Source organism: Crocodylus porosus, unplaced genomic scaffold (genome assembly GCF_001723895.1).
Source record: "Crocodylus porosus isolate Cpor-Errol unplaced genomic scaffold, CroPor_comp1, whole genome shotgun sequence".
Taxonomy (NCBI): domain Eukaryota; kingdom Metazoa; phylum Chordata; order Crocodylia; family Crocodylidae; genus Crocodylus; species Crocodylus porosus.
The window spans coordinates 60,061,231-60,083,392 of NW_017728909.1; the positions used below are offsets into that span (position 1 = coordinate 60,061,231).

At 37.5% G+C, this 22,162-nt stretch overlaps 1 protein-coding gene across 1 annotated transcript in view; it reads left to right on the forward strand.

Moving 5' to 3' along the window:
* Window positions 1–22,162, forward strand: part of ADGRV1 (adhesion G protein-coupled receptor V1) — a 466,251-nt gene that overhangs the window by 110,886 nt on the left and 333,203 nt on the right. The window contains exons 27-36 of the mRNA XM_019532360.1: window positions 448–587; window positions 3,450–4,059; window positions 5,108–5,323; window positions 7,541–7,756; window positions 9,770–10,014; window positions 12,635–12,816; window positions 13,273–14,084; window positions 15,741–15,950; window positions 20,925–21,055; window positions 21,344–21,443. Of these exons, the coding sequence (XP_019387905.1) occupies window positions 448–587; window positions 3,450–4,059; window positions 5,108–5,323; window positions 7,541–7,756; window positions 9,770–10,014; window positions 12,635–12,816; window positions 13,273–14,084; window positions 15,741–15,950; window positions 20,925–21,055; window positions 21,344–21,443 (2,862 nt within the window). The remainder of the gene's footprint in view (window positions 1–447; window positions 588–3,449; window positions 4,060–5,107; window positions 5,324–7,540; window positions 7,757–9,769; window positions 10,015–12,634; window positions 12,817–13,272; window positions 14,085–15,740; window positions 15,951–20,924; window positions 21,056–21,343; window positions 21,444–22,162) is intronic.

Genomic DNA, 22,162 nt, shown 5'->3' on the forward strand with positions numbered 1-22,162 from the left:
TACGTATAAACTATATATATATAGAGAGAGAGAGAGCATAAGGTTTTACAAGCCAAAGCTTACCTTTATGGTGTATTCAGGAATGATTTTTTTTCATTCTAACTTTGGAACCTGTTTTTTAAGTGCTGAACTATTATGCTTGACCCTCAGGTGATATAAGCTGTAATGACAGCCCAAGCACTGGGATTTGTGGGGCTGCATTTCTTTCTCCACTCTTTGTCCCCAGTTCTGCTGTAAAACAGAGAAAACTCTGTGAACATAAATTACCTGAGTATAGAATTTACCTCGTGCTAGATCCTTGATGTTAAAAAAAAAAAATACTAGTTATACCTTTGCACATCTATAATTGTTTTAACATAATATAGTGAACTAAAAATAAGTGTTTCACTGCTATGACCTAAAGATGGAGAAAAAATAATTTAACTCTCTTGGAATGTGTAACTATAGCCAGCCTAGGAATAGCGTCCCACATCATTGTAACCATTGAAGCCTCTGATGATGCTCATGGTGTGTTTGAGTTCAGCACTGAGTCACTTTTTGTCAATGGAACAGAACCTGAAGATGGAGAGAGCACAGTTGTGTTACAAGTGAGTAGATTTTGATTGTCCTCTGTTGCTACATGATCATCTTTGGTCACTGTCTCATTTAGACTTTCCAAGGGACTGAATTATAAGCTTATACATTTGTGACTGAAATCTACATAAACTACAGTTTTCAGTATACTCAGCTTACACATTGGGAAAAACACTCTTTAAATGAAATCACATCAAATCTATAGGTAATATATAATGTAGATAATTTCTAATGACCTTTAATCAAGCATTTTAAAATATCCACTTTACTTAAATTTTAGCTACTAATCTTTTTATTTAAAAAATAATGATATTACAGACTAACATATTTACTCCAATATAAGATGACCCTGCATACACCGTCACCTCTCCCCAGTAACTAGATTCTATATATGGCAAATTGATAATTTTGTTATAACTTTCCAGGTATAGAATCTTATTATTTGAGATTTAAACAGAATTTGTCCCTCTCCAATTGCTACAGCAGGGAGAATAAATTTTGGGGTCAGGTAGTCCTCTTTCCCTTCTCCCTAAGTTCTACCCTCTGCAGCCCCGTCTCCTTCTCCTTACTGTCAGACCCTGCTCTCCTAGGCAAGTTAGTAAAGGTACCCATACATTTACCTTTTGTTGTGTTAACTTTTTTGAAACTGCTGCAAGTTTTAGGACGGGTATCCCATAAACACATTTTTAAACAGCACTTCTTTACCTATTTACAGAGGGCACATGCAGATGAGTGCAGTTGCGCAGTATGTGGTGCTGATTCGCATTTGCAGTGCCGCATAATGCACAGTCTGGTGTTTTCCGCACTGCAAGGGTGGAGAACCCGAGAGTGCACTTTGAGTTGTTTTTTCTTTTGCAGGTTTTTTTGATCCCTGGATATCCAGGGGTCAAAAAAAACTAAAGGGAGAAAAAAAACTGAGCAACACACATTTGGCTAGCATGCACTGTTGAAAAGCTCATTAAATATGTTGCCTATCACTGTTGAAGAGCTTTGCTGCCAGCCAGGCTCTGCGTGGCAGAATTGCTATGGCTGCAGTCCTGGGAGGCCCCAGGACTCCAGATAAGTCTACTGGGGCCCAACCTTCCCTACTCCATCTGAGATAACTTGCCACACGGCATGGGCTTTCCCCAGGGACAGGAAGTGGCAGTGGAAGGCGCACCACAGCTTCTGGTCCCTGGGGAATCAAATGTCCATGCACATCTGGAGGTGCCCATATAGTACAAACTATATGTGATATTAGTCTGAAGCCAAAAGGCTCATGATTTACCATGTGGGTCATTCAGCCAGGACCCAACAAAGTCAGCAGCAAATTCAAGCCATGGTGACCCCACAGCTCAGCACTGCTCAGTATGTACTTCAGATACTCTTCCCCCTTTCCCTCCACCCACAAAGGATCCATGTGCTTATTAGCCCCCTACTCATGGCTAGAACCAGGTGTTTTTTTCACAAGTCCTGGGATACTTAAAAAATGTATAAGCAGGTGAGGCACAGAGCAACCTGGTTCAGCTCCATCTACCTTATAGAAGGCAGGGTCAAAGTAATCATATGTGCCAGGCTGAGAGGGGGGGTGACCAGGATTCTGGGTGACCTTTTTGGGGCCAGATTTGATGATTATTTGCCAGGCATGTAAGGCTGGTAAAGAAACAGGAATCATTGGAACTGTGAAATAAAAAAAATAACTGAGCTGTGGGAGTGAAGAGGAAGTTAATATGTATTTGGTATAGTGGCTCACTGTCAATTTACAAAGTCAGTGCTGAGGGGGACTGAATGCAATAGGCACTACCATATATCTTACTCAGTCTGCACTAATCCATCCTTGTGATAGGTTCTCATCATGACTGCGATGGTGGCAGGGGAAATACCCTGGTCAAGGTAATGCAATTAAAATGGCACTGCACTGTGTAGTGGAGGTTGCACCCTTGTTTGCTTGCAGACAGGCTCCCTATTAGAGCCTCATAGTTAGCTTTCTGCTGGCCAGCTTCCAGTGGGATGACCTTGGCTAGATGCCGACTTCATGGAAATAGGAGATTTCTCCCTTGCTTGCCTGTGCTGCAAGTTGAAGGCAAGCGAAACTCAGGGGCATCTGAACTGCAGGTTTCCAGGCCTGGGCCTACATGCTTGCTAAAGGATTTGGAAGTATCTGAAATGCCAGGCTGGGGTGGAGGATACTTGTCAGTATCAGAGCCACATATAGTTCTTGGATGATTCAAATGGGTTTGGACTTGGTCTGGCTAATTTGACTTGGGATCTGAAAAATTTTCCTTTTTTTTTTTTTTTTTTCTTTTAAATTTTTAAAAAATTCCCACCAGCCTGTCAAATGTAGCAATTTTCAGCACCCAAGGGGAGGGTGTTAAGGCTGGCTCTGGCCTTTCCAATGCTGGCCTGGTATTGCAGTACTTCCAGGTCTGGTGTGAGTTCCCTGTGGTGGGAACACCCAGCTGTTTTTATTTTAAGGGCCAAAAAACCCCCAAAGTTACCATCAACATGTTTCCCTGATATGGGCCATGTGTTTATAGTCATGAGTACATGCTGCTTGTGGCAGCAGTTTAATGACAGGCAAGATATTTAATTAGGTTTCCTTGTATGCAGATATAAGATTAGGGGCTCCCACTCATGCTGAATTGTATTTCACTAAATATGGTGTATTTTTACATAAACATTAAAAGAAGAGTGACAGTGCAGAAGGCAGAGAAAAATTAGAGTTGAGGAAGTAAAGTTATGGGTTTGCAAGAGGTACTCATTTAATTTCTTCATGTTCCAGTTGTGCCTTGAATTGTGTAAAAGTTACTAGACTAAGAATGGATATGTATGTATGTGAAACATGTTTTTCTTTCTGTCTGTAGCCAGTTATTTACTACTTTTATTTTCCACTTCAGGTTCTCAGAAAGCATGGGGCCTTATCCCAGGTTACACTGCATTGGATCATATTCTGCGATCCTGATGAAGACCTAATTTCTACCTATGGCAACATAACTTTTGATATTGGACAAAGAAGAGCACATATAACAGTGCAAGTTGCACCTGATGAAGTTCCTGAACTTGATAAGAGGTTTTTTGTTTTGCTCATGAATGTTTCCAATGGTCATCTTGGAAATCATACTAATGCTACATTAACTGTCCTAGCTAATGATGATCCATATGGACTTTTTATCTTTTCTGGGAAAAACAGACCAATCAAAGTTGAGGAAGAAACCAAAAACGTTACCCTAACAATAGTAAGGTTACATGGTCTTCTCGGTACAGTTATGGTAGCATACAGAACCATGGATGATGATGAAAAGTCACCTTTTCTGCCCTCAAATGTTCCCAGAGCAACAGAAGGAAAAGACTATTTACCCATTTCTGGATCTGTGATCTTCATGGCAAATAAAAGCGAAGCTACCATACTGCTTCCTATTTTGGATGATGAGGATCCAGAAAGGTCAGAATCAGTATTTGTAGAGCTATTTGATGTCGCTTTGGTGGAAAAAGTACAGGATCGGCTAAGTAAGTACTTTATACTCTAATAATATACATTTTAGGGAGACTGTCACCTACCACTATAAATTGTAACCAGTCAAATCAGTTTGTTTTGCTGTTCAAAAATGTATAAAAGTTTTGTGTATTACATTTGGTGCACTGACAACGTATCATTTTATCAATATGCTGCTTCGTCAGTTTTCACTGAATATAACATAATTATGTTTTCGTGTCCTTTATATATTCCTTTAACTGAACCGTCTCTTGTCATACATGAGACCAGGTCAGCTCTGCCCAGTAGGATCTGTTGATCTATACTTTGGGATGTTGTTTGTTTGTGTTTTTTACAAGCATATATAGCATCATGAAACAGTGATTAATAGACAGTATTAATACTGAGAGCCAAATACTTTGTGGTACTTCACTCACTACTTTCTGAACTTCTGCATGTTTTGTTTTAATGTAGAAAATGCATGCTGATCAGCCATTCAGTCACATTTGGGAGGTTTCAGGCTGATTTGCACTTCAGAGCTTCCAACCTTGCCAAATTACGTCTCTTGCTTATTCTTGATAAGCAGGGAAGCTTCGAATATCATTCTGGGGGGAGATTATGCCATCATGTATATTTCATCATAGGAATTACTGAAATAATACTCTAATTGAACTGTAGCGCTCTTGCTACTGGCCCTACGGACAAATGAATAAATAACTATTATGATTATGATTTGGCACTGTCCCACCTGTTTGAAAAATAGAATGCTCAAATATACCACTTCAGAAGCTATGATGAAAAGCATCTACAGAAAAATATTAAACTGTACAACTCGGGAATTCCTGCCATACTGTAATTTCAATCTACCTAATCTAATTCAGTCTAATTTCAATGGTTACAAAAAGACTTACTGGGTACTGTTGTGAAATATACTCTCTGTCTAACTTTGTATATTTTTAGTATGTTAGTTTTGTTGAGTAGCTGATAATAGACCATTAAACCTACTTTGTCTTATAAAAATTGGTGTTTTTAATGAGACTTAAGGTCCAAGATGCCATTAACCAAGGCCCTGTTGCATTTCAGTTGAGAATTCTCCCCGCCTGGGACCTAAGGGTGAAACAATAGCTCAAGTAATTATCAATGCCAATGATGATGCTTTTGGAACACTTCAGCTTTCAGCTTCAATTGTGCGAGTTGCTGAAAATTATGTTGGACCAATCATCAACGTGACCAGAACTGGAGGAATTTTTGCAGATGTTTCTGTGAAATTTAAAGCTGTGCCAATAACTGCAATAGCTGGTAATAAAAGAGAATTGCAAAAATGCACATACTATGTCAAATTTAAATGAATTTACTGGAGACTTTGATTAATGCTGACAAATTGATTAATGCCAACAAATGCATTTTGTATACATTCTAACAAGAAGAAATCAAAAGGAGCAATGAGGCATTTACTGGCAGGGTTTAGCTTTAGAGGATTTACATCCTGTGCAGTATGCCAATCACAGTAATTATCATTTGAGCTTACACCAGTTATTAAAGATACCGCTTAGAGATATGAGGCATACATAAATAGCAGTAAAATATACCTATTTAATTAAGGGTATTGTCCTCCTTGGAGTTTGATCAGTTAAAAACAGCTTCAAGTTACAGACCTGTGGAATTTTTCTGTGTGTATCCACATTTTTCTAGTTGTAGAAAACCTGTAAAAAACCCCCAAAAAACAGGCAAGCAAACCTCGCAATAGAAATGTGCTTCTTCATAGCTTAAATTGCACTAAACAAAATCCACAAAAGTAAGTACATTGAAAATTTGAAGAAATGTTTTGTGTACTCTTTTCATAAAAACATCTTCAATTTTACTTGCAGCAAATAATAGGGAAAATAATTCTGGGCTAATTCTGTTCTTTAAATTGACCGTCACTTTTATATAGAGAATATAGCTTTGCTATTACTCAAGTGTTCTATTAATATTTTTGTAAAGAATATTTCAGAAGTGGAAAGTTGAAGTCAGGAATATGTGATTACTTTAAACATATTAAAGAAATAAACAGTTATCGTGATGACATGATATTTGCTCACAGCTGCTGCTTATACTACACTGTGCTATATAAATGTACAGGGAGAACAGGGTTTGCAACATTATCACTTACTGTATAATTTATAATTTTTTTTTTAAATATGTAAAATGAAAAATAAATGCATACAAACATGTAAAACAGTGATGAAACATGCACTAACAAAACTGCACCAAATCTTAAGATATCCTCAAATATCTCCTTATTGTAGTCTCACTTAGGATGCTAACTAGGATTCTAGCTGGTATTGAGCAGCTATAGTAGGTATCGGTTAGTGGAAGAAGTGTAGTAAGAAGCGTTTGTCCTCTCCAGCAAGGTCAGCCATCATTCTGAGGTTTGTGTTATCATAGTACAAAATTTGGAAGTCACAGCACAGTCATGCAAAGTAACATTAGGTAACTTAAAAAAGCTCCTTTTTCTCTAGTATCTGCTCAGGGAGGAGATGACACTATTTCATTAAAAGTACTACAGCCTTTGCAGACAGAATGCATCCAGGTACTGGGTGCTGTTTTACTTTCCTTAAGTCCTGTTACCATTTACATAAAATTGGCTTCTCTAGCAGCATAATAGTATTATATATTCAAACATTACACTATGTACAGAAGCATGTGCAGGCCTTGATAAACTGGTGAGATAAGGAAATTAGAGATAATGGCACCCTGTTAAAAACACTGTTACCAGATCTTTCACTTTAATTTTTATGAATTGGTAGCAAAATTTGCCCAGCTGAGCTCTGCTATGACAAAGATACGCTGAGGAAAGAGGGGCAGTCTCATTTATATGGAATTCAAAGTATTGGGTAATATATATCAAACTCAATACCTTGAATTATATGCACAGAAGGGACTAGGAAGATGGTACAAATGCTATACAATCGGTATTTTAAGTTTCACATATAGTTTACATTACAAAATAACCAAGCAGCTTGATTGTAGATGCTAGATTATATTTCTGAGTGGCTTTCAGAGGGGATTCATGTAAAATGAACTGTGTGAATCCAGCTGGGAATCCACAGAAACATACACAAGTGAGGTTCATTTGCAATTATTGCAGTCATTTAGCTAAATTTACTTGGATAAAGGTGCTTCCACTAACTGATACTATCTGGAAATCTAGGAGTAATTCAGTATCCAAGCACCACTCCAACTTAATAGAGCAAGTATGCTGCATTCTGTGAGTGGGTAGACAACACACCTACCACCTTCTCCAACTCCTTTTCCTGTACATGAGGTCAGTCTCCAGCTAGTCCATTTTGAGCCTTCACCATTTCAGTCCATCCAACTTTCAATCTCCACATTCCACTGTGAAATTAGAGACCACATTCGATGGGGATGGAAATGGGGGGAAAAAGAGATAAGCAGGCAAGAAAGATAGATCCTTAATATTAAACTTGTATTCAGACATTTCCTGTAGTAACCAGAGGGTTTTTCTTTTTACAGGTGAAGACTACAGTGTAGCCTCATCAGATGTTGTCTTACTAGAAGGGGAAACCAGTAAGGCTGTGCCAATTTATATAATTAATGATATCTACCCTGAGATTGAAGAGTCCTTTCAAGTGCAGCTGCTGAATCAGACTACAGGAGGAGCCTTGCTTGGAGCATTAATTCAGGCCATCATAATCATTGAGGCTTCTGATGACCCATTCGGATGTTTTGGTAAACCGAACTGGTTTGAATGTTCTTGATTTTCTTATCTTTAAAATAGATGTTTAGACACAGCTTGGCTGGGCTCCTTTTCCCCTGATGCACCATGGGCTCCCCTCTAGCAGAACCATTGCAGTTAAATGAGGGAGCTATAATCCAACCAGAGAACCAGCTCCATAAACAGAATGGGAGCTTGAAAACCTGAATTATGTCACCCAGAAAGTGGTATGGCAGCCCAGGTGAACATTGAAGGTGTTGAAACAAACAAAGCAGACTTAGATCAAATCTAGGGAGAAAGCTTCCCCAATGTTCCAATAGTAGGACCAAGGAATGGGCTGTCTAAACAAGTTGTGGCTTCTCTTTCATGAGAGGCTTTCAAGCAGGGGTTGAAAATAGAAAACTGTCTGGAATGTTTCAGGAACAGTGCATTCTATACTTGTCCAAGAAGTGATGGTAGTCATCAGTTTCTCCAGATGTTTTCTGACTTAAAAATGGCAGTGGGAGTGCTTGAACTAAAACTCATCAAAAGAGCTTTAGTTCAAATGCTGCTGCCACCATTTTTAAATGCGGGGACACTTGGAAGCGGAGCAGAGCCTAGTGGGCTGAAGGCGGATGTGGGCTGCCTACTGCAGGCTCGAGGCTGTCCGCCCTGCTGTCTTTGCCCTGGAAGCCCCATGCTGGCTGTGCCACCCTACCTATCTGGCAATGGGGTGCACAGCTTGCCGCCCCTACTACTGCTGGGTGGGCAGGGGTACGTAGCTTGCATCGGGCTCCTGAGGGGAAAGGCAGCAGAGTGGGGAGTGAACATGCACTCCATGCACAAATCTGGGGGGACACATTCGCCCCCATGCCTCCCTGATGGGTGTGCGCAATGGTGGGGAGCTGCTCTCCCCTCCTCCCCCCCATTCCCTGGGTGACCCACCCATAGCTCCATCCTGCTCCCTGCCCAGACCCATGCACAGCCTTGCCCCTGTTCCACTTCCTTCTGCACTGTGGGGACCTCCATCTGTCCTCCTACCCCCCAAACCTCTTCCCCTCCATAGACTTACCTGCAGGAAGCTGCTCTCCACATTGTATTCCTGGCCACATGCATGTATACGTATGTGTTGTGCCCCCTGCATCTTGCTCCCGACAGCCCCAAGCAGGACCCCTTGTAGGCTAGAATACTGCTCGCCTACAAGGGAAAACCTTGCACTTCCTGAGGGAACCCAGGTATCCAAGGATCTCAGCCCTGCAGGGGAGAGGGGACCGAGGTGTCCAAGGCCCTGGGCAGAAGGCATAATTATTGGTAAGCGTTATGGGCTGCAACAGCCAAAAAAAGCAGATAATGTTGCTAATAAGCAACTGATATATTGGTGCACCTCTAGCAATTTGCATTGGTAAGCTTGTGGTTTAAGAACATACTTGAGTTTGTATTTTTTTGGCTCTTAGATTTTTCTTTTTATCCTTTTAATCTTCCTTTCTCTTTTTAAAAACATTTTCTTCTCTATTCCTGTTTCCATTTTATCTGCAGAAAAAAGAAGGTATGGATAAAGGAGCAATGGGGTCAGGGGAATAAAATTAATAAAATATTTTGCTTTCAATTTTTTTTTACTAAAGCTAGGGAAAAAAACACTAGAAGTCTTCAATTTCCAGAAAGGCTTTCCTTAAAAGAAATAGTGTCAGATATGGAAAACTTTAATTGGTTTTACCTGACAACAGCTGATTCTGGTATTCCTTTGGGGAAGAATAACAAGAAACAGCTTTTATAATCTTCTTCTCCAGACTTTTACAGAGATATAATACTCAGGAGTAAAAGATTCCTGGTGATCTCTAACAGTATTCATGCCATCATCTTGCCCTTTGAATTAGTTGGTAGTACTAGCACCTCAATTTCACAGCTAGTAATTGCAAACAATAAATTGATTAAATCAGTACAACTCTGCAAAGTGTTTGTTTTGAAAGGTGTTTCAGTTAAATGAACGAACACTATGTGTTCCCCTATTTGGATAAAAAGAGAATAAATCTCTTTGTTTTATACTTCAGTTTTTCAGATCACTGAACTCGCAGTGGAAGAGCCGGAATTCAATTCGGTGACAGTAAGCCTGCCAATAATACGCAATGCTGGGACACTTGGCAATGTTACTGTAGAGTGGGTTGCTACCATAAATGGACAACTTGCAGCTGGTGACTTGCGGGTTGTCTCGGGTAACATTAGCTTTGCCCCTGGGGAAACTGTTCAGACACTGTTGTTGGAGATCTTGGATGATGATGTTCCAGAAATTGAAGAGGTGAGTTGAATATCTGAATGCTACATGATGTGACAAAATGCCAAGCAGCTCTGTTTTATTGTGGTGGTGGATAAGAAGCGGAAAAAGGGAGGCAACTTTAAACAATTTGAAAAGAAATCAGCCTGCAAATAGTTTTTATAAATCTGAAAATCATTTATCACTTTTTCCAGAATTTTGTTTCCTAGTTATTGATATTAGTCTTTGAAAAGGTAACCAGAACTTTGAAGGTATCTATGGGATTGACCCTTTGTGCTGATAGACTATTATAAAGATTCATCCACACAAGTTAGGTGAGGCTTGAGGGGCGAACTCGCACAAACATTTCAGGTACAAAAAGGGGATAGACGAGGATGTATCTTGGCCCCTTTGTTATTTAATCTTTACATGAATTACATTATCAGCAATATGCAGGATGCTCATTTCCATCCTCCCAAATTATTAGCAACTCCAGTTCCTATTTTAATATATGCAGATGATACCATTATGCTGTCAAGAACCCCTGTTGGACTACACAGAGCAATTACAACTTTTGAGTATCTTTGTGGACAAAAAAAACTTAAAGTTAAATTATGATAAATCCAAAATAATGTTTTGGGGAAGCCGTTTGAAAAACCCATGGAACATGGGGGGAACCAAACTCCAATTTGTTAACACCATATTCAGTCAGTTAAAACCATACAACTAAAGCAGCCCAATTGGCTGTGGCTATAAAGAAATTTTATGAGATCACAGGAGGACGATCAGTCCAAGTTCCTACGTCAGCATATAAAGCCAAAGTTGTGTCTCAGATTCCATGTGGCACTGAAGTATAGGGTTATGCCGCCAGTAATGATGTAGGCATACCTCAGAACAAGTGTCTTAGGGCTCTTCTGGATCTTCCTCCTTCAACTCCTGCATCTTTTTTGATTAGACAGGATTAGATTCTATTTTAACTAATATTATAATAACTATTATTATTATTATTATTATTATTATTTGTTTCAAAATCCTGGCTTTTCTGCCATCTCATCTGCTTAAATTGTGCTATAGAGAAGGCATCAGTAATCTCTTCTCTTCAATCTCCCTGGTTAGCTTTTCTTTTCCATACTTTTGCACTTTCTGGGGTGGGATACTATGTTAAAGATGATGAAAGATTTTTCTCCCCAATAGATAAAGTTTGGGTTTTTTAGAGGTTATGAGATATTGCCAGACAGAATGATTTTGCAGTGGCTAGGGCTACTTGTATTGCCCCTTGATGTACTCTTTGGAAATTAGTTTGGGAGTGGGGGAGAAAGATATTTCCAGTTGGATCTCGACAATAAATGGCAATCCTCTTTTGACTAGACGTAGGACTGAACAGATGCTTACAGCTGTTTTGGCTGGACATAGACTTTCTATTCCAAGGGCTAGAAGATGTTGCATGTCTAGGAGTTTTGGAAGACCCTATTCATTATGTTTTAGAATGTTCTTTATATAACAACATAAGGAGAACCTATTTATCACCATTCTTGCAGAAATTGATACACTTTTCAAACAAAGAGAAACTAAACTGGCTCTTTCAGCAAACAGATCCATATTTAGTAAACTGTCTTGCAATTTTTGTTGATAGGGCTGAAGCGATAGAGTTAAATATCCTTTACTGTTGATATGATTGATACATTGTAACACGATCTGATTTTACTGTGCCAGTTGTGGATCTATGTACAATATCTCCATAGATTCATGATTTGATTTATTACTATATTTATACTAATAATGTTTTTATAATGGTTGGCTCTATTTTATTGTTATATTTGTATTTCTGTTATTTTTGCCTATATTTAGTTGTGTGTTTTTCATGTTGTTTCCACGAGCATGGGTTTCAGCCAGAATCCTCCATAAACTCAACTCAACTGAACTGAATGGAATGTATCTATTTAAACAAACAGAAATGTTTTAAAAAAATCAGAAGGCTCAAGCAAAATAATGACTTCAATAAATGGGTCCACTGCTGATTAGTGAATCGGATCCAGTATGTCTGACTGATCCAGTAGTAGTGTATCAGACCCATCTTTAACCCTCTAATTTTATGTGAAAGGTGTGAGGTGGGGAAGGGTTGGCTAAAATATTCTTTTCATCATATTGTAGTTAACAATCATGCAGTGTTGCAAAAAAAAAAAAAATTTTTGAAATTAAATGTAGACCTGTTTCTTTGGTTATTTATATTTTACCTCTGACTGAAAATAGAGTTTTGAAATGATTTCCTATTCTGTGATAATTTTGAGTTCAACTGAATCTTCCTATTTACTGTCTTGAGAGAGATTTTTTCGGTATTAAAAATGAGGGATGAAAGTAATGCAGAGGATGAAGAGACTTTTATTTGGTTTGGAAACTGACTATTCCAAATCATTATTTAAAATTAATGATTAAACTAATCAGGTTTTTTTAATTCACTTTATTTCTGAAGTGTTTTCAGCTAAAGGACAGACCATGAACGCTTTCTTCCCTTTAGTAGAGCACTCATTAAAGTCAGTAGGACTACTTATGCAACGAATCTGATTGCCAGTGGGAGGGGAGAGTTCAAACCTGACCCTTCCTCTTGAATTGTCTTTTTACAAAAAACGTGGTTAAGGAAAGTCTAAATGTGTTGGGTTTTTTTCAGATTATCCATGTGGAATTAACTCAGGCTTCCAATGGTGGTGCTATTGGATCAGATAGAGTGGCAAATATTATAATACCTGCCAATGATAATCCTTATGGCACAGTGTTCTTTCAGCACCCCTTGTATAGATTTCAGGAGCCGTTGGAAAGAAGTTCTCTTGCAAACATAACTGTTCAAAGAAGGTCTGTATAGCACAGTTGGGGTTTTTATGTAACTGGTTCCAGTCCCTGTTTTTTTAATCTCCGTGAACTTTTTTTTTGTTTGACTCCTTCCTTGGGTAGTTTAACTTGTCAGTTTATCAGGTTAATCTTCTCCCAGGGTAAAATTCATATGTCTGCTAGGCTTTGGATTTTTGTTTGTTCCTAAAATCATTTAGAGTTCTTTTATGAAGTTGAACAGAGAGACAAAGTGCATTCTCCAATCATCGCTTTGGATTTATAAAAAGCTGGGGAGGTATAGGGGAAGAAGAGCAGTACCTCTGTGAACATCCTAGGAAAGAGCTATTTTGCCAGCACAGCTTAGAATGCGTTTCCTGGAGCTTAGATTATTTGAAACTAACGAAGAGACGTATAGCATGTAAGGAAAAATAAGTCTTGACTAATTACCATGACTTTCTCATTTATTGCAACACCTTCTAGCGGGGGAAGATTTGGTCAGCTTCAGATATTCTACAGCACTTCTGAGATTGATGTTGTAGCTCTTGCAATGGAAGAAGGCCAGGATGTACTTACCTATTATGAAAATCCTGTGCAAGGAACTCCTGACCAGCCATCAAAAACTAGAGTGAATGTGTCAGCAGCAGGCGATCCATTATATACCTGTGCCACTCGGTGCCTAAAAGAACAAGCATGTTCAGCCTTTACATTTTCTAGTGCCTCTGGAATTCCTTTGTGCTTCTGGCTGACATCGTGGATAAGTCCAGTAAACAACAATTCGGGATTCTGGACCTACAAGAAAAATGTCACCAGTGTGTCTTTTGTTTTTAGCGCACAAGCCATTGCTGGTAGTGACTACGAATCAGTTACAAGGCAATGGGCCATAATGTCAGAAGGTGAAGAGTTTGCAAATCTCACAGTTACCATACTTCCTGATAGCTTGCCAGAGTTGGATGAGAAATTCATTATATCCCTTTTGAAAGTTGAACTGATGAACATCTCAGCCATCTTAAAAAACCAGCCAACTATAGGACAGCCAAATACCTCCACAGTTGTCATAATGATGAATGGAGATGCCTTTGGAGTGTTTATGATCTACAGTATAAGTCCCAATGCAACAGAAGAAGGTCTCTATTTGGAAGTGGAAGAACGACTTCAGACTGATGTGCAGTTAATGATACACAGAACAGAAGGCAGCATGGGGCAGGTGACAGTGGAATGGCGAGTAACTGGTGGAACAGCTACTCCATACATGGATTTTATGGGTGATGGTGAAATTCTGGTGTTTGCTGAAGGTGAGGCAAAGTTTACATTCATTTTTGTTCTGCCAAAATAGTGACAGGCAGAGAGCACTAGATAAGCAGACTAACCCCTAGACTTTAAAAAAAAAAAAAAAAAAAAAAGGACATTATCTTCTTCATTGGCCAGGGTATTAGGCATGCATTTTCAAACATAAGGGGGATGTCAGGTCTGTCAAAGAATGACACACTAAAGTGGCTTCAGTATCAACTGACAGTTTGACAGAGCAGACAGAGACCTGGCACACCCCTCCACATGCACAACATCCTAAAATGGGGCATGCTTTGGAAAATTCATTCTGGCATACTTATTGGCACATGCCTAGCACTATGCCATGGCAACTACATTATATACATTTTGGAATGTAATGGAGTAGGTACGCTGGGCTCCACCACCAGGCTCCTCTCCTGTCTTTTGATACTGTAAACAGACCTGTAGTGTTTTCTTGTAGCTCTTCTGTCTTGTCCTCAATATCTGCTATCCCCTACAAATGTTTCTAAATGTAATATTAAAGTAGCTCCTTTCAGGCATGTTGTACTGCATGTTTTTACACACACACACACACACACACACACACACACACACACACACACACACACACCCCTCCCCCTGGTTCCTATCTCCTTTACATTGATGTACATCAGGAATGATGTCATTGCAGTCATTAGGTATAAATAAGAGCAGATCCAAAGTACTCTTTCTGAGCGTCTTGTGCAGCAATAAAAACAAAACAAAACACCAAATCTTTAGGATGGCTGCCTCTCCTTTCTCCCAACTAGCAAGGTTTTTGAAATGACAGCATCTCTTTTATTTATTTATTTTATTAATTTTTAAATACACCAAGTAAACTTACAACATTGAATAACACAACGGAGTTGCTGTCACATTGCAAAGTACAATACTCCATAGTACAGATGCACCCTACATTTTGAAAAGCCATTGGTGAGTGAATGCTGTGCACTTCTACTAAGTCAGCTATGTTAATTAATTATATTTAAGTGCCAGGTAATGATATAGTAGGAAACACCTGTGTGTTTTGTAAACATGCAAATACATCATTGTAAGATGTATTTAGGTATTTCATGTGCTATGAACAGTAAGACTAAACTGGAAATTTTAGGGGTCACTTTTGGCAACCAGATAATTTTATATTGTTTAATAGTTATATTAATTTCAATGGGTAAGTCAGCAAAGTAGGTAGGAAATGCACATGAAAGGGTTATAGAATTATGAGATACTATACAAACTCTTAAGCTCAGTAAATATAATATATATAGAATTATGGGGATATGAGCATGCCAGTCTGTTCATACACGTTCATTAGAAAAATCACGTGCATTATTGTTTTCTTTTACACTAAAACTTTACTCCTCTTCTAAATGTAGTTAGAAGGGTGTTGCAAATATGATGCACAAAGAATTCTGGCATTTGAAAATGAATTATTCAGACTTTTAAGACTGTTACACAATGGGTTTAGTAGTTGTGTTGCAATGATATATAATTGCATAATTGTATTCAGTAACATACACTCAACTGTAAAAAGGATAATAAAAATATAAATTTGACAAATTACATATATTTTCCTTCCATTTCTAAAAGTGCATATGACTTATGATGACTTATATAGGTATTTTCCTATTTCTTTTTCATAGGTGAAACTAAAAAAATGGTCACGTTGACTATTTTAGATGACCCAGAGCCAGAAGATAATGAAAGTATTATAATCAGCCTGACCTATACTGAAGGAGGCAGCCGAATTCTACCCAGTTCTGACAGTGTCACTCTGATTATTCTGGCCAATGACAATGTAGCTGGAGTTATTAGCTTTCAGACAGCCTCAAGATCTGTTATTGGCCGTGAAGGTGGGTTCCTCTTTATATTGACTACACTTACTTTGTTTGCCATCAACTTCCACATTAATGTTCTTTCTTCATGAAGACTTTATAAAGTTGTTCTTTTCATTCTGCTAATGAAAGTAGTCTTGAAAACACACTGAATATCTGTTATATTCCACTGAGGATTAAGGTCCTTCAAATATAATTCTCAGGCCAGGGACAAAATGAACAATGATACTGTGTTAAAAGTGTGAGGGTGCATGAGACTCTGTTCTTTAGCTCAGTACCTGCAGTTATTTTGCCTGTCTAATCCTATCCCTCAGCAAACGGAAATTGAACCAGGATAATTTATAGGTTTAACTGATGAAGTTTCACTTACTGAAGGACAGGAGCAGTCAGATTGAAACAGTTTAAATGGAGCAGCTCATGTATGCCCCATGAAATGATATAATTTTCTGTCCATGCCCACAGAGAATTCCCTGAAGGGACAAAAAGATTGGGTTCAAAACCATTTTATATAGCTTCAGCAGTGTTTCCATTTTTTCTTTCTGAAGTCACACCTTCTGTGCTTTTTGGCATACTATTTTTAGCCCCTTTCTAAATTTTCCCATTATATTTATTGCCAAATTCTGGGCTTTGATAAAACTACAGTTTTTGTTGAATCATATGTGTTGTTATCCATTCATAGCAATACTGTTATCTGTTTAATCATCTGTTAATGATTTTCATCAACTTGAAATTATTCTGAAAGATACAACAGCAACAACAACGACAAAAAAAATAGGAGCTTGTCATGATGAACACACCTCCTTCCCTCCTTCCTTCATGACCCTTGGGGGAATGACCACTTGTGTTTTGATTGTAGGTGGTATGGAGTATAGGAGTCCTGTCTCATCTTTAAATCCCATGGACACTTAAGAAGAAATATAATAGTTTTAGCAAGGACAAATGTTTATTAATGTTTTAAAAGAAAAAATTGCATGTTAGCTTTAAGGTTTGCTGCACTTTCAGATACGATGATTGTCTTGGTTTGGCTTTTGCTTGAATCTAAATGAACTACAGTATCAATGTTCTCTAAAATTTGTTGCTGTCTTGGTCAAGGCAAGTTAACTAGAACACGCATCTTTTCCCCAGGGAAAGTATATGATGAATATACGTTGCTAAGAGGGACAGATTCTCATTTAATCTTCCTAAACCAAATGTGTTCATTGGTAGGCATGAAAGGACATCATAACTCTTTGAAAGTTTTTTATCTAGGTGGTTTATGTTAATTCTGTGCTGGTGTGACTCTTTCTTTAAATCCACTTTTCCTCCACATTAATGGTTCTGAGCAGCCAGTCATCAGCAGTAATCTTGACAAGCTAAGCAGAACCATCAATGAGCACAAGGAATTGACGCAAACTGTCTCGGCATCAGAGATTATGATGACCCTCATGAGACTTTTCCATTTGGTTAAATTTAATTTACAGAACAGTAGCAAATACTATGTTGACATTGAAATATTGTTGTTTATATTTTGGAAACTATTGGTTATTGATTCTCCACGTTGTAACAAATAAGAGTGCATTGGCTCCCAGCAAGGAAAAATAACCATGCAGAATCTTTTAGGTAACAAGAATAAACTATTATGACATCATAGACTGAATTAGTGCTTCATTTTTGTCTTCGATATCTAGACTTTCTTGGCCAGAAAAAAATACTTATATCAGACATAACTGCAAATTCACTATTCTACTATGTAACTTGTTATTCACCAGCTAAATAATAAGTTAGTTTCAAAATGAGTATATAGTGCATCATAGCTTTGTAGGCATGTATTCAGTGTTCTGTGTCAATTCACCACGTAGATCTCTAGGCTTAGGTAACAAATTTAAAAAATAAAATAAAATTAGGTGAAACTGACCTGATAAAACATTTTCCAGTCAGCAGAAATGATTTTGATATTTATTCAGACCTACTGAAGGCAGAATTGCATACATATTCACTCTTCCCTATGTTCATTCTGGATATGGCAAGTAAAAGGTCTTAGTATTGGTCATTAATGAACCTTTGGAATTGGTGATTAATAGTCAGTTAGATTTAATGTTTTGGCCAGTGTTCTAATACAGACTGCTCATGAGTTTGTTGTAACTGCTTTATACATGATGAATTTTGCTGTGAACAATGATAAGTGACTGTATTGCATAATATTGTATTGAAATATGCTGTGTCTTATTTGTGCATTTTGCAGTTGTGGCACTGAAGTAGATTATAATGTGCTAAGCATGAATTTGTTTTTGAAAATGGACATGCAAAATTCTCAAATAGGATAGAATGGATTTCAGTGCAGTGTTAAACAATATATGATGTTCCCCACTAGAAATTGTAGACCCTAGAGTACATACTTGGAAACCCAGAGCCACAGAAACCATCATCTTGACGTTGTGTTTAATACATTTGAACTATCTCTTCTCTCAGCAATGATGTGGACCAGCTTAACACAGATTGTAATCATCAGCAAATTCCAGGATTTAACTGAGTTATGAAATGCTGATGCATAAACACATATACTGGTCTAAGTTATTTGGAAATGGACTTTATTTTACACCTGTATAGCTTTATATATAATTTAATTAAAATATTTATACACTTTCTTTCAAAATTTATATTCTGGTCTCCTAAAGTTAATAATTCATTTCCATCTCATTACAGTGATGGACAAACCTTGGATAACAATGGTTCTTCAACAGAAAAGGAGCTATCTAGAGTATTTTTATGATGTTCTTCCTGTCATTTTAGCTGATCAATACTACTTACAAATATTCTGTCCTGGGAATACTCTAAAATCATACTAGGGGTTGAACTGGCCTTACCTGATCTCACACTAATGAAAGAGCCCAGGGTGGTTCACAGCCAACTTAGCTTATCTTCTTCCCATTTTTTCATAGCTGTGGCAAGGTATAATGCTGGATCTAGTCCCACTAGGTCTGTTACAGATATTGCACCTCTATAAACTAAGAGTATTTATATTAGCAGTCAATGAAATCATACTGCTGTAACATTAGCTATGGACTCAACAGAACAAATATGTACTCTTTTTATGTAGCCGCAGCACACAAGTCCTAACAGCCCACATGAACTGATTTTGCACAAAATTAATCTATTGCTTAGAGGAGGTAAGCTCCTTTCAGGTTTAAGAAGAGAATCTCTTTTCCCCTGTAGGTGGTAGTTACTGAGGCATGTACTGGTGCCTATACACATGCTGTGGAATGGGGGAGGAGGCGTTTTAATAAGAGCAGCTCCCAGACAGCTGCTGTAATTAAAATACCATAGCATTACCTGTATTCAGCACCCCACATTTCAAAAAGGCTGCAGGTATGGTTTAAGTAAAACTTGTTTGATAAGTTTTAGTTAAAGTGCTCCCACCACCATTTTGAAATATGGGATGCTGAATCCATGAATCCATCAATGAGGAGGCACAGTGGAACATTTTAATTGGAATGTTCCAGCAGACTTGATTAATTTAATTAGAACACATCAGAGCACATGTATAGGCACCTATAGGTACAAGAGAAAGTAGACATCCCTGTCTGCATCAAATAGACTAGTTCTCTGCTCCTTTGACCTCTATTGTGGTCTCTGTGCTATGGGGCCACATGAATAGGCTTATGTCCAAGATTAACAACAACGAAAAACAAAATCAATGTGATTCCTTTGAATTTCTCTAGTACAAATGGGCAGAAAAGGCATTTTTCTAGCAGTTAGGAAAGTCAAACTAAGCTTGTAACAAGTGTATTTTTGCATCTTTAGAGTAGTTTGGGATGAAGAAAAAACCCCCTTAACTGCATTCATTTTTCCTTTTTTCCAAAAGAAAAGAATGTCAGTGTACGTAACTTTAAAACAATCCCTTGTATATGGACAGGCCCAAGTATCTTGATACTGTAGATTTCTGTATGTTTTCTTGACTTTCAGAAGCCAATGCAATACTGTATGTACTGGCAAACTTAAACAATGTGCACCTGAAAAATGCTGTTGAAAGATGTATGTAATATACTTACATTTTGAAAACAAACATATGTCTTATACTGTGTATATACTACCTATCTAAACACATACCCCAATTATAAATAATAACATATAATCTTTATTTGATGCAATATGTAAATCCACAAACCATTCGCATTTAAAACTCTTTTAAATGCAAATTTAAAACTCTTTTTAAAGGAATTACACTAATACATATTTAAGTATTAAAACTATTGTATTTTTGTTTTTCACAAATTTTCCAAAGATGGTTATGCTACTTTTTCCCCCCCCAGTTTTTACCTTTTGGACTAAATAATAAAAATGTAACTAGTATAACTAGAAATGCTTTTTGTAAACTAACATTGACCAAAGTCAATTAACAAAGATCTCTTGAAAAATTATAGGTCAATATTAACTTTTTTTGAATATTTTCTTTTGTTCTCTTTAAAATCTGTAACTGTGATTGTATTTATAAGTTAAACTTGCGTAAATGGGATTTACAGGTAATTGCAAGCATTTTTCTGCATGCATTGTGCAAAATTACATTACAGTGAAATAATATTAGCAATATGTACATTTTTTTTATGTTGAACTGCAATAGGAATCCACATGTATCATAGCTGGTACATACAGCATTTACTAATATGGGTAGACTACATATTGCCGTTGTTCCGATGTTTGTGCATGTTCTGGCGGGTATTTATTTTTGCCTTCAAATTGTTTCTATATGCCAAGTCTAAGCATGCATTTGATAGTTCTTTCCAAAACTAAACAGAAAAAAGAGAACTGAAGAGTTTAAGATGTTGGGTTTTTCTCTTTCTCCTTTAATAATAAAACAAATGTACTATATAAATCAAGGTTTACTGTTAGTGGATCCTTGAGTTTGTTTTGAAAAAGTTGCTAAAATTGTGGCATGCATGCTTCTAATTTCTGGTTATATTACAAAGCAAAGGCAGTTCTGGTTTCTCTATGGCAAATATTGTGCTCTGTTTGTAGGAGAACACTTGCAGTTCCATGTTCTAAGAACTGCCCCTGGACTGGGAAATGTTACTGTTAACTGGAAAATTGTTGGTGATCGTGTAGAACAAAATTTTGAAAACTATTCTGGAATACTCTTCTTTCCTGAGGTAAGATCATGCAGCTTAAGCACATTTAACACCAATGGGAAACTGAAATATGAAATATGAAAACTGAAATTAATGCTGAGGTGAGAGAGGTTGAACACCTTTCCCCCCAAGATGCTTCCTGAGATAAATGTTTTGTTTTCTTTCTCTTTGAGTTCCAATTTAGAGGTTCTAATTTTCTGATCTCTTAAATTAAAACCTCTTGTGAGGAATCACTACTTACATTCAAAGTATAGTGCCTTGTATCTTGTACAGCAATGACTAATCAGTTTTAACACTTCATATAAACAGGAATCACTGAATGCATCATTCTTTGTTCATCTGCTGGATGACCATATTCCTGAAGAAAAAGAAGAATATAAACTCATCCTATATGACATCAGAACCCATGGTAATGTATCAGGATACCCACACACTGAAAGGAGTGGTATCTACATTAATGCTTTAGGTTTTACTAGCAAAAATGTAAAGCACTGCAAACAACTTTTAAGATGTGAATGTTTTCCCCCCACTGATTTTAAGATTTAATTGGTTCCTTATTTGTCTGTATGCATTTTGCCTATGTAATTCAGCGGAAGTTTATATATACTTCTTTAAGCAGAGCCAGCATAGGGCCTAATATGTTTATATTTACTAATGCCTTTTGGATACAGTTGTTATGAAGTAAGCTGATATTTATACCACTTAAAACAATTACTTTTATGCCACAAGCAGATTTTCCCATTTTCAATTGTTCCTTTAATTCAAGCAAGGCAGAATGTTCTAGTCCCACCTTTCACCTTCCTTCTGAGACAGTCAGCATTTAAATCTGTATTTATTACTAAAGCCACGGGTATGTTTACAGACAAAATCTTGTCTTTTACTTACCTGTCTTCTGGATTAATTTTGGATGATATTCTGTTTTCTCGCATCATTTCATATTACACTCTTTGCATTTTATGCTTTTATAAATGTAGTTTAATTGTGAAGTATTGTAACTTGTTTCATGTTCACTACAGGACATATGTGGAACCACCCTTTTTGATGGCCATAGGTCCTACCTCGGTGTGGGGTTGGCAGCAGATATGGTTCCATACCAGCCATAGAAAATGGAACAACGTGATCACATCC